Source organism: Leguminivora glycinivorella, chromosome 9, assembly GCF_023078275.1.
Source record: "Leguminivora glycinivorella isolate SPB_JAAS2020 chromosome 9, LegGlyc_1.1, whole genome shotgun sequence".
In the NCBI taxonomy this organism is placed as follows: domain Eukaryota; kingdom Metazoa; phylum Arthropoda; class Insecta; order Lepidoptera; family Tortricidae; genus Leguminivora; species Leguminivora glycinivorella.
In genome coordinates this window covers 24,478,186-24,491,627 of record NC_062979.1, presented here as the reverse complement: position 1 = coordinate 24,491,627, position 13,442 = coordinate 24,478,186, and the positions used below count along the sequence as shown (strand labels likewise).

Below are 13,442 nucleotides of genomic sequence, written 5' to 3'. Positions count from 1 at the left end.
CTCCTCAAATCTGAACGGCACGCTTATAGTGACTTTGGTATTTTTTTAAGAACAGCATGCACTCCAGAACAGCGACATTTGGTGCAGTGGAAGTGCTGATGATGGTCAGAACCGAACTCCTCAAATCTGAACGGCACGTTTATAGTGACTTTGGTATTTTTATAAGAACAGCATGCACTTACGTCCAGAATAGTGACATTTGGTGCAGTGGAACTGTTGGTGATGGTCAGAACCGAAATACGTAATCCAACATTCGCAAGTAGCTTTCACCAGAACCCCAAAGGCGGCGGTTTCTTTTTCTTAAAAATTATTAACATTTTGAATTTTCAGATTGATCTGACAGATTGCATACAAGTCTTTTTTTAAGATTATGAATTTTAAGACTGGCTGTTGCCGGCCAAAGGCTATGAGAAAATTTCAAAAGATACAATTCTTACTTCTTGCTTTACCGGCTCTGCGTCGTCTTCGTAAATGTCTGTATGGCGGGATCCCCAAGCAGCTGCTGAAATATAACATTAAGTATCAATTTCCAGAGTCCCAACCTAATAAGACCTTGATTAGTCCCAACCTAATAAGGTCTAGTTACCCTTCGGGTTGGAAGGTCAGATGGCAGTCGCTTTCGTAAAACTAGTGCCTAAATCAAATCTTGGAATTAGTTGTGAACGCGGACGCGGACCCCAGGCTCCCATGAGATGTGGAAAATGCCGGGATAACTCAAGAAGGATGATGATCAGTTTCCTGACATTGATATTCTTCTTCTTGCCCATAATCCCTGATGTTTATCTGGGGTCGGGCCTCCTTGTGCATCGGCGCCAGGATATTCTATCCTGAGTTGTCGTTGATGTAAGTTCCTGACATTGACATTGTTTTAACTAAATAATAGAATTGGTTTAACGCATCTAATATTTTTATTAGTTTAGATTTTTACTGTACATCATTGGAAATAAAGTTATTCTTACCAGATCTTCCACGCCGCGCGGGGACCACGACTCCATCGTCGCTCCAATAGTCTCGTTCAGGCGAAGGCGTCTGCAAGACATCCATACTAATATTATAACGGGAAAGTGTGTGTGTCTGTTTGTTTTGCCGTCTTTCACGGCAAAACGGAGCGACAAATTGACGTGATTTTTTTAAGTGGAGGATAGTTGAAGGGATGGAGAGTGACATAGGCTACTTCTTGTCTCTTTCTTACGCGAGCGAAGGCGCGGGAAAAAGCTAGTAGTATATATCAATCTGACACAGTATTGGTATTGACTTATGAGACTTCGTTTCCTAATAAAATGTTTGGTGATTTCCCGATCGTAGATTGATTAGATCTCGAAATGGATAGGAAGCGTCTACAATATTTTCAAGCACTCAAAAAATTTCATGTGACACAACAATATTGTAAATGTCAAATATCTGTCCTCACCATATCACGTGGCGGCCTACTCTCATCAGTTGTATACAGCCGTCGCAACCTCCTCCTCCCTCCTTCCACATCCTCCCATCGCCTATCTCCATCTTTATCGTCCCATCGTCTTCTATCTCCATCTCTATCATCCCAGCGCCTTCTCTCTCCCTCTCGCCGTCTTCTATCTCCTTCGTCGTCCCAGCGTCTCCTGTCGTCCCACTCGTCCCATCGTCGCTCGCCGTCGTAGAGAGCACTGCGCGCACGCCGGTTTGGACGTCGCTCTTGGTAGTCTTCGCGGTCGCGATCGAAGTCCCAACGATCGCCACTGTAGGATTAATAAACACTGAGGAACTACGTCTGAACTAGTTTTAGACGACTATAACTTATAGTATCGGCCGGTCAATTTAATATCGACTATATCTTAGCTAAGTCGAAATTATTAGACCTGCCTATACCTACGATATTTAAAACTACATAGTTCAGACGTAGTATTGAAGTCTATAGATACCTCACCATTAATTGTCACTCATTAATAAAAGCACATACTTAGGCAACTGTAGAAGCAACCTGCTGTGTGCGTAGCCCAATGTCCAAACGCATCACGATTCGCTCACAATTCGTGAGCATTTCGTGAAGCGTTTGTGCATTCGGCTACGCCCACTAGTGTGGTAAATCTGGCAAGATAAGTATCAACTTACCGTCGGTCCCAAGTCCTCCTTCTCTTAGGGCTATCAAACTCATAATCATCATCCTCAGGATCGTAATCCCTTTCCCTGTAGTCGTTCCTTCTCTCTCTCTCCTGCTGAGCCTTCCTCTCTTTATAGTTCTCATAATCTACATCATAAAGATCATGCATCTCAAAACGGTCTTTTGATGGTCCGGGGTCAAAATCTCTTGTGTTTCTCGGTCCTGGATCAAAGTCTCTCCTATTTTTAGGTCCAGGGTCAAAGTCTCTCCTATCCTTAGGACCAGGATCAAAGTCTCTGTCGAAATCTCTAGGTCCAAAGTCGGGTTTGGACTTGGAAGGGCGCGGGAGGGACTTGCTACGGATGTCGGCTTTGGATGCCTTCATTTGGTGATCGTTCAGGTCTTGCAAAGCTGCTTCTAAGTCTTTCAGGGGCAGTGATATCCTTGGGAACTCTTCTGCAAATTGAAATATTACAGATGAAATACATTACATCAATGTTTGTGAATTGGTTTGAAGAGAAATAAAATAAAACTGGGATTATTTGTGAACCTCATTTCAAAGATAGTATAGTCCACCAGTGGAGTATTTCACCACAGTGACATTGGCAATTCTGTGCCTATCTGGGTTGATAAGAATGATAAGTAACATTATTACTCAACGTCAATATTTCATCGTCGAACAGGCAATGAACCGTGAAGTGTCACTGTCGGGCGACAAATATCACTGTTGTGAAACAGGCTACGTTGTCGTTCTCGTTAGTGAGTACATCATCAAAGATTTAAATAATGGACGAAGATGAGAACTATATATTTTATTATTACAGAATATTAGCCAGTAGGATTTACCATCTTCCTCGTAATGGTCCCGTCCATACCGATCATATCGCACCGGGGACACGTCTCTCTCATAGCCTCTTGGTTCTGAAACAAATTCAACACCCGCCAGTGTAAATATTACATAACAGTTTTAGAGCCTACTACTAAATTTCATCAGTTAATGAGTTCCTTTAAAAAAACAAACATATTGACCTCTGCTTCTTTCCACTCAGAGGGATCAATAATTACACCGTTTTATGTTGAGTGTTTAAGTACCTAATAGGTACTTGTTGGCGCCTATTTTGCGTGGTGGGTTCACTATTCCTGCCAACTCAACTCTACCAAGAAAGCCTAGCAGACCCTTTATGTTGCCGACGACTTCTGGGAGACACCCCGGTGACCCGAGGTGTTGTGTCCGGTATTATCCCTGAGCATTTGAGAATGACGTGAGCGGCTTTCTTCTGCCTCCATGCATGCTCTGCATGCAGAGGGGGCTGCCTGCAACACTCAAAGTAAATAAGTGTTTATAGAAAGGGTTTGAGTTATTACCGTATGTACGAGTCAGGGGCGGTTGCGAGGCGGTTCGCAGGCTCGGCCCATGAGCCAGACGCCCACGCCGGCCACGGCCGCTGCTGTACCCGCTGTCGCGATACCTGAAATGTGTAGAAAACTAAATGACACAATTCAGCTCCTTATCCTGACTGTTCCACAGACTGTTTCTAAATGGCAACATCGTAATAAGGAGGGTGTCAAAAGATGTGTATTTTCCAGTATTTTCTACCCAGTGGCGTCTAAAGACATACATTTAGGCACCTCTAAAGCATTTAGAGTTTAGACCCAACTGCTCAACTTTGAACGGCAAGTCAAGACAAGCCAGTGGAAGAGAGTCCTGTTCGCTCCTTAGGGTTATAGGTAAACGCGGGCTTGGTTTCCGCAACTCGACGTCATAATATTGCGCCTATTTTGCGTGATGGGTTGCGGTACTATTCCTGCCAACCCACTGTTCGCTCCTTTCGGGTTTACAGAACTTCCCAGGAGCATTTGGGTACGTGGGGTCGCCCAATAGCTGCCCTTCGTCGACTGATTGCAATGGTTATTTTTAAGTTACGTGATTTCGGGCTTTATAACTCTCATAAGCCTTAGGTAAATACATCTAATGGGCGCCAGAGAATGATCTTACAGGATTTTTATAGTTGGATTGATACACTACAATCACACTTCACCACATAGCAACTTATTCGTTTTCAATTTATGTAAATATTGTATGTAAAATAAAGAAAAATAACTTAAACAACTTTAATACCATTTAAAACATTAAATTTGAAAGAAAAATTAAAATACATACATACATACATACATATAATCACGCCTGTATCCCATAAAGGGGTAGGCAGAGCACATGAACTACTAAGTTTCAGTGCCACTCTTGGCAAAAAAGGGTTGTAAGAAATCCAAAATTCAAATACCTGTGTATTTACCCGTGGATAGGTAAATATCGGGTATTTACCCATCTCTAGCCGTGGAAAATATGCCGGGATAGCCCTACGAAAGAGAAGATTGTTAAGTAAATTGTCATTGAGTGTACCTGCATTCGGTGTCAGAGTGTGCTCGCTCGGGTCGCTTGCGCCGCGTCGAACCGTGCCGACTTCCACGAATGGATCTCCTGAAATTTAACCAACGATTGTCAGGATTAAACATAAAGGCACTGGTCCCACCAAAAGCCAGTAATCTATGAGCTATCGGCTACAAAAACGAACAAAATCGCTCCCGTGTAAATAAAGTAGACGCGATGATAGCGCGGGTGAGTTATAGTTCGTACATGCGCGGATCCAGGGGGGGGGGGGTCATGGGGGTCATGACCCTCCTTGGAGCATAGGTTGGCCATAAAAATAGACCCCCGCCCTGGGGCCTGGGCCTTTACCACGTGACCCCCCCCTGGGTACGAAGCTGGATCCGCGCTTGAGTTCGTAGTCGAGCTAAGCTACAAATCGCTCGCTCTCTCTTTTCTTCACACGGGAGCGACTATCTTTTAGCTCATAGCATCGCTTTTGATGAAACCAGTGCCATATTCATGCGCATGAAAACTGCTCAAGTTTCAATTCTACTCTGAGGTTGAAAGAACACAACATTGGACATTCACAAGGAACTTGCCGCGCGACGCCGTTCGTCTTATGTGGACCCGGCTAATAAGTATTTAAGGCACTGGTCCCACTGCGAGCTAGTCAGCTATGAGCTATCGGCTATAAAAACGAACAAAAGATAAGCACTCCCATGCAAATAAAAGAGACACGGCGATATTGATAGCTCACCGCTGGGCGAGTAACTATAAACATCGCTGCCGTGTTTTATTTACACGGGAGTGATTATCTTTTGTTTGTTTTTATAGCCGATAGCTCATAGTTTACTAGTTCGCGGTGGGACCAGTGCCCATGCTAAGTAAGAAAACAAAAGAATATCACCTGATTGAAGGATGGTGGCGGCGGCGGCGCTTAGGTGGCCGTGTACATACGTAGCAGCACACACGCCAGTACAAAAACCTGAGATCAAAGACTACATAAAATACAATAGTACTTGTCAGAGCAAGCAAATATCATGCCGAGAATTTGGGTTGCTCTGCCTTCCATCTCACAAACAATAACCGAAGCAAAAAAATTTAAATTTTGAAAAAAACCCCCGTCCGCGACGTAGTGGACCGATTTTCATGAAACGGACGGACGGACGGACGGATGGACGGATGGACGGATGGACGGACGGACGGACGGACGGACGGACGGACGGACAGACGGACAGACGGACAGACAGACAGACACGTCACACTTATAAGTAGTTTTTGTTAAGTTAACATTATTTTAACTATAGCATTAAGTCCGCCTTGTGTACAATTGTCTTTTCTTTTGTGCAATAAAGATTAAATAAATAAATAAATAAATAGTAGTCAGAGCAAGCAAATATCATGCCGACAATTTTGGGCTGCTCTGCCTTCTCATAAACAAAAACTAATAAGTACCTACCTACCTATCGGTTTATTTATATCAAGGACGATATAACCAAATACGCGGGACTGACAAAGCCCATACAAAAGCGTACCCCTGAAATGTATGGGCCTTTTAGGACTAAACGCAGGCTGTTTCGCAGCCTGGAAGTGACCAAAATCATATTTTCTCCAAATATTTATGCGCGTTTGCATTTTTTATAAGAATGCTTCTTCATTTTAATATCATGATAATATCACGTCAATACACATTTTGAAAAAAAAAATTTTAGCCATCATCAGTGTAGTTATGATAGTTTCTAATAGGTGGCGCTGTACCAGCTATGAAGGTTGTCAAATTTATCCTATCAGGTATAAATTATCCTTGTTTTATGAATTTATTTATGAATACGCTATGAATTGTCTCGATAAGTTGAGCGCCTGGAGATATTCAATAGCAAAACTTAAGTTAATAGAATTTCTATAATTTTATTACGGTTTCCAGATAGGCTAGTTAAGTACTAGGGGTTACTAATGTTATCATGAAATTCATGAAGTACTAGAACCGTTCAGTTTAGATCAAGAGAAAGGGACACAATTATACCAATTACCAGTTATATACTCCGTCCCTCTCTCTCAATCTAAACTGTGGGCGTAGCCGAATGCACAAACGCTCACGAAATGCTCACGATAATATCTCTTTCGTAGCTATCTATCTCTATCGCTCTTGCGTATTGGCGCGACAGAGCCAGACTACCTTTCTGCGGCGTTCCGATTTCGTTTCGCGTCGCAGAAATGCCATTCGACTACGGGGCCTGTTTGTCGTTCGGATTTTGTACTTAGTGTAGGGTTTGCAAGATCCGCCGATTTTTCGGATCCGGATATTTCGGATCTTAAGATTTGCCGGATCCGGATATCCGGATATTTCGGATAAAACGGATCCGTGATGAAAAGGTCACTTTTTATAGGGATTTCGTCAAATCAAAGCTACTGTTACCGAAATAAAATAATTTAAACTCACAAAACGACATAAATATAGTCTATTTTTGCTTCATTAACTTTTTATACGAACTTTTAACATTACAATTGTGTCGGTTAACTTCAAACTCGCGTAAATCGATTCGGTTTTAAGGATGATTATACAAAAAAAAGCAGCATGGATTTACCTGAGTTTGAAGTTAATCGACACAACTAATGCAACAACATAATAATCACTCCCATTGTACAGTACAGCATATAAGATTAAACAGTAGGCCAATATTTTTGTTCAACATACATAAGCTAATGCAGGGTAATTTAGTGTTGTTCACTATTACCTCCGTTTTACTGGGGCGTCTATCCGTATTCCGTAACCACAGCCAATAAATACATCCATGCAAAATTGCAGATGTAAGAAAAAAGATAAAATAATATAATTTCATTGCGTTACATGTATTAGACGTGTGAAATATGTTACACATATTTAGTTATCATGTACCATTTTCAATTATTTTTCTGAACTTATGTGCAAAATGTCATTTGATATTTGCCAGTCGCTTTTCAGTGAAGCTCTAAGGCTGGCAGCGCACCTCCAATCCTTCTGGTGTTTTGGGTGTCCATAGGCGGAAGTGATCGCTTACCATCTGGCGACCAGTCTGCTAGTTTGCCTCCCATTTTATTAAATACAAAAAAATGGATCTGGATTCAGCTTATATAACAATTTCGTATATAATTATATTAATTACTTCCATGATCTCTAATTCATCATTAAGCTTAAAAAAATCCATGGCAATCTTTTCTGTTTTATAGAAAATTAATAATTTATCGTTAATCCATATTTAAAAATATTTTAAGCGGGTTACTCACGTATTAAGTCGATATAGCGTTCGACATGTTTCGGTTCAATTTCGAGAACCTTTCTCAAGAGTATACCGACTATATCGACTTAATACGTGAGTAACCCGCTTAAAATATTTTTAAATATGTATGAGTCTCACGGGAGTTTTATAGTTAAAATTATCGTTAATCCTGCGGAATGCATCCAGTTAGAAACGAAAGCAGTTTTAAAAACAATGGGTGTTCATTTTATTTAGTTTGTTAACATACAGTTTTATTCGTCGCGTGGCGTAATGTATCAAACCAAACCTAGCTTGATATTCTGGAGTATTTGAATGAAATAAATATGAATAAACATTTTAGGCGACAAAATACAGGAAATAATTCATAAATTTTATTCGAAAATTCTTTCTTTCGTGGATATATACCCATATTTAACGGATCCGTATTATCCGTTTTATCCGGATCCTATGAGACCTCGGATCCGGATCTCAAATTCAACGGATAGAAAAAGAAAAAGAAAAAGAAAAGAAAAATCTTTATTGATAACAATTGTTATATGTCCATATTTTGTTCCATACTATTTATGTCTCTATGTATATGTCATGCGTTTATCATCATTTATAAATTAATCAATCTACCTAATACACTTACTACATACAATATCCAAATCGTTAAAATACAACATTAAATTGTAAGTGGAATGTCAAAAAACTCATCATAATTGTAGAACATCTTCTCAAGGAGCCATTTTTTAATTTTTAATTTGAAAGTTTCTGTGGAAGCTGCATTTCTAATGTAATCGGGTAATCGATTGTAGACTGTGGGTCCGAAGCAGTAAATCGACTTCGCCGACTTTGCGAGTGTGTGTCGCTCCGCCACCAGCCGATCCCCGTGCTTGTTACTGCGCAGGGGGTATCTGGCGTTCATACCTCTGCGTTGAAACTTATCTAGATTGGTGTGTGTGAACGCCGCTACCTGCTGTATCAGCAGGATAATTCGGATATCCGGATATCCGGATCTCAAACCCTAACTTAGTGCCATTCGGCTTTAGTACTTCATGCACCCCTGTTACCTGAAAGAGGAAGCCATCACGTCACCGATGTTGGAGAGGCAGAGCAGCATCAGGGGAATGCCGAGGATCGCGTAGAAGATGGTCACCACCTTCCCCGTCTGGGTCTTCGGTGCTATGTGACCGTACCCTGAAATAACAATATTACTATGATGAGTATCATCAATTATGATGATGATGATGGTGATGATGATGGTGATGATGATGATGATCAGATATATGGCATAGAAGATGGTCACCACCTTCCCCGTCTGGGTCTTCGGTGCTATGTGACCGTACCCTGAAATAACAATATTACTATGATGAGTATCATCAATTATGATGATGATGATGATGATGATGATGATGATGGCGATGATGATGATGATGATGATCAGATATATGGCATAGAAGATGGTCACCACCTTCCCCGTTTGGGTCTTCGGTGCTATGTGACCGTACCAAGACCGTACCCTGAAATAACAATATTACTGTGATGAGTATTATCAATGATGATGATGATGATGATGATGATGATGATGATCAGAGGAATGCCGAGGATGGCACAGAAGAATGGTCACCACCTTCCCGGTTTGGGTCTTCGGTGCTATGTGACCGTATCCTGAAATAACAATATTACTAGGATGAATATGATAATGATGATCAGAGGAACGCCGAGGATGGCGTAGAAAAATGGTCACCACCTTCCCGTTTTGGGTCTTCGGTGCTATGCATGTGACCGTATTCTGCGTAAAATAATACCCACAGTTTAAATTATGAAAGATAAAAATATGCGTATAACAAAACTGCCGTTAAGTCCGATTATAATACCTACTAAAATTATGAATGGGAAAGTGTGTGTGTCTGTTTGTTTGTCCGTCTTTCACGGCAAAACTAAGCGAGGAATCGACGTGATTTTTAACACGCTTTTATTAGGTCGTCGTGTATGTAACTAACTATGTAATGGAATCTGCGGAGGCTAATTTAACCATCTTCCAAGGATCGTAGCGTAATGAAAATTGGCAGCTATATGTAGTTCCGATGACAATACAATAATATGGTACTATTGAGCTGATCTGATGATGGAGTCGGAAGATAAGAACTGGAACTACATGATGGAACATCGTATCATAGCCGTTTTTGGGTTTCTTAGAAAAGTCTTATAATGAACTTTGACTACAATTAGGTTTCAAGGTCTGATGATGAAGCCGAAAGATATGAACTGGAACTACATGATGGAACATCGTATCATAGCTGTTTTTGGGTTTCTTAGAAAAGTCTTGTAATGAACTTTGACTACGATTAGGTTTCAAGGTCTGATGATGGAGCCGGAAGACATGAACTGGAACTACATGATGGAACATCGTATCATAGCTGTTTTTGGGCTTCTTAGGAAAGTCTTGTGATGAACTTTGACTACAATTAGGTTTCAAGGTCTGATGATGGAGCCGGAAGATATGAGCTGGAACTACATGATGGAACATCGTGTCATAGCTGTTTTTGGGCTTCTTAGAAAAGTCTTGTAATGAACTTTGACTACGATTAGGTTTCAAGGTCTGATGATGGAGCCGGAAGATATGAACTGGAACTACATGATGGAACGTCGTATCATAGCTGTTTTTGGGCTTCTTAGAAAAGTCTTGTAATGAACTTTGACTACGATTAGGTTTCAAGGTCTGATGATGGAGCCGGAAGATATGAACTGGAACTACATGATGGAACATCGTATCATAGCTGTTTTTGGGCTTCTTAGAAAAGTCTTGTAATGAACTATGACTACGATTAGGTTTCAAGGCCTGATGATGGTGCCGGAAGATAAGAACAGAAAAAGGAGGGGGGCTCAAGGGGGGAAGCATGAAAGAAAGATCAACGTAGTATTTAAAAAAGTTGGGTTAGCGTTTTCTTGTGACCTTTCAGAGCAAACAAAGGGGGCTCGGGGGGCGAAGCCCCCGCAAGAAAGAAAGATAAACGTTGTATTTAAAATAAGTTGGGTTAAGGTTTTCTTGTGATCCTTAAGAGCAAAAAAAGGGGGCTCGGGGGCGAAGCCCCCCGCATGAAAGAAAGATCAACGTAATATTTAGAATAAGTAGGGATAGCGTTTTCTTGTGACCTTTCAGAGCAAACAAAGGGGGGCTCGGGGGGCGAAGCCCCCCGCATGAAAGAAAGATCAACGTAGTATTTAAGATAAGTTGGGTTAGCATTTTCTTGTGACCTTTAAGAGCAAACAAAGGGGGCTCGGGGGCTTCGCCCCCGCATAAAAGAAAGATTAACGTAGTATTTAAAATAAGTTGGGATAGCGTTTTCTTGTGACCTTTCAGAGCAAACAAAGGGGCTCGGGGGCGAAGCCCCCGCATGAAAGAAAGATCAACGTAGTATTTAAGATAAGTTGGGTTAGCGTTTTCTTGTGACCTTTAAGAGCAAACAAAGGGGGCTCGGGGGCGAAGCCCCCGCATAAAAGAAAGATAAACGTTGTATTTAAAATAAGTTGGGTTAGGGTTTTCTTGTGACCTTTAAGAGCAAACAAAGGGGGCTCGGGGGCGAAGCCCCCGCATAAAAGAAAGATAAACGTTGTATTTAAAATAAGTTGGGTTAGGGTTTTCTTTTTACCCTTAAGAATAACGAAAAGGGGGGCTCGGGGGGCGAAGCCCCCCGTATGAAAGAAAGATCAACGCAATATTTAGAATAAGTAGGGATAGCGTTTTCTTGTGACCTTTCAGAGCAAACAAAGGGGGGCTCGGGGGGCGAAGCCCCCCGCATGAAAGAAAGATCAACGTAGTATTTAAGATAAGTTGGGTTAGCGTTTTCTTGTGACCTTTAAGAGCAAACAAAGGGGGCTCGGGGGCGAAGCCCCGCATAAAAGAAAGATTAACGTAGTATTTAAAATAAGTTGGGATAGCGTTTTCTTGTGACCTTTCAGAGCAAACAAAGGGGGCTCGGGGGCGAAGCCCCGCATGAAAGAAAGATCAACGTAGTATTTAAGATAAGTTGGGTTAGCGTTTTCTTGTAAGCTTTCAGAGCAAACAAAGGGGGGCTCGGGGGGCGAAGCCCCCCGCATAAAAGAAAGATTAACGTAGTATTTAAAATAAGTTGGGATAGAGTTTTCTTGTGACCTTTCAGAGCAAACAAAGGGGGGCTCGGGGGGCGAAGCCCCCCGCATAAAAGAAAGATTAACGTAGTATTTAAAATAAGTTGGGATAGAGTTTTCTTGTGACCTTTCAGAGCAAACAAAGGGGGGCTCGGGGGCGAAGCCCCGCATGAAAGAAAGATCAACGTAGTATTTAAGATAAGTTGGGTTAGCGTTTTCTTGTGACCTTTAAGTGTAAACAAAGGGGGGCTCGGGGGGCGAAGCCCCCCGCATAAAAGAAAGATAAACGTTGTATTTAAAATAAGTTGGGTTAGGGTTTTCTTTTTACCCTTAAGAGTAACGAAAAGGGGGGCTCGGGGGGCAAAGCCCCCCGCATAAGATCAAGATTAACGTAGTATTTAAAATAAGTTGGGTTAGCGTTTTCTTGTGACCTTTAAGAGCAAACAAAGGGGGGCTCGGGCGGCGAAGCCCCCCGCATAAAAGAAAGATCAACGTTGTATTTAAAATAAGTTGGGTTAAGGTTTTCTTGTGATCCTTAAGAGTAAAGAAAAGGGGGCCTCAGGGGGCGAAGCCCCCCGCATGAAAGAAAGATCAACGTAGTATTTAGAATAAGGTGGGATAGCGTTTTCTTGTGACCTTTAAGAGCAAACAAAGGGGGGCTCGGGGGGCGAAGCCCCGCGCATAATAGAAAGATCAACGTTGTATTTAAGATAAGTTGGGTTAGCGTTTTCTTGTGACCTGTAAGAGCAAACAAGGGGGGCTCGGGGGGCGAAGCCCCCCGCATGAAAGAAAGATCAACGTAGTATTTAGAATAAATTGGGTTAGCGTTTTCTTGTGACCTTAAAGAGCAAACAAAGGGGGGCTCGGGGGGCGAAGCCCCCCGCACGAAAGAAAGATCAACGTAGTCTTTAAGATCAGTTGGGTTAGCGTTTTCTTGTGAGCTTTAAGAGCAAACAAAGAGGGGCTCGGGGGGCGAAGCCCCCCGCATGAAAAAAAGATCAACGTAGTATTTAAGATCAGTTGGGTTAGCGTTTTCTTGTAACCTTTAAGAGCAAACAAAGGGGGGCTCGGGGGGCGAAGCCCCCCGCATAAAAGAAAGATTAACGTAGTATTTAAAATAAGTTGGGTTAGCGTTTTCTTGTGACCTTTAAGAGCAAACAAAGTGGGGCTCGGGGGGGCGAAGCCCCCCGCATAAAAGAAAGATCAACGTTGTATTTAAAATAAGTTGGGTAAGCGTTTTCTTGTGACCTTTCAGAGGAAACAAAGGGGGGCTCGTGGGGCGAAGCCCCCCGTATAAAAGGAAGATAAACGTTGTATTTAAAATAAGTTGGGTTAGGGTTTTCTTTTTACTCTTAAGAGTAACGAAAAGGGGGGCTCGGGGGGCGAAGCCCCCCGCATAAGATCAAGATTAACGTAGTATTTAAAATAAGTTGGGTTAGCGTTTTCTTGTGACCTTTAAGAGCAAACAAAGGGGGGCTCGGGGGGCGAAGCCCCCGCATGAAAGAAAGATCAACGTAGTCTTTAAGATCAGTTGGGTTAGCGTTTTCTTGTGACCTTTAAGAGCAAACAAAGTGGGGCTCGGGGGGGCGAAGCCCCCCGCATAAAAGAAAGATCAACGTTGTAT

The 13,442-nt window shown here is 42.1% G+C and overlaps 1 protein-coding gene across 5 annotated transcripts in view; it reads right to left on the bottom strand.

Moving 5' to 3' along the window:
* Positions 1-13,442, bottom strand: part of LOC125229330 — a 74,416-nt gene that overhangs the window by 2,000 nt on the left and 58,974 nt on the right. For 4 of the 5 annotated variants that reach the window (XM_048134140.1, XM_048134141.1, XM_048134144.1 and 1 more), the window contains 9 exons: positions 8,758-8,884; positions 5,356-5,433; positions 4,482-4,559; positions 3,446-3,549; positions 2,927-3,001; positions 2,092-2,536; positions 1,412-1,718; positions 960-1,029; positions 438-502 (listed from right to left, as the gene is read on the bottom strand). In XM_048134140.1, coding sequence (XP_047990097.1) covers positions 438-502; positions 960-1,029; positions 1,412-1,718; positions 2,092-2,536; positions 2,927-3,001; positions 3,446-3,549; positions 4,482-4,559; positions 5,356-5,433; positions 8,758-8,884 — 1,349 coding nt within the window. The remainder of the gene's footprint in view (positions 1-437; positions 503-959; positions 1,030-1,411; positions 1,719-2,091; positions 2,537-2,926; positions 3,002-3,445; positions 3,550-4,481; positions 4,560-5,355; positions 5,434-8,757; positions 8,885-13,442) is intronic. The other variant, XM_048134145.1, reaches the window with a different exon arrangement.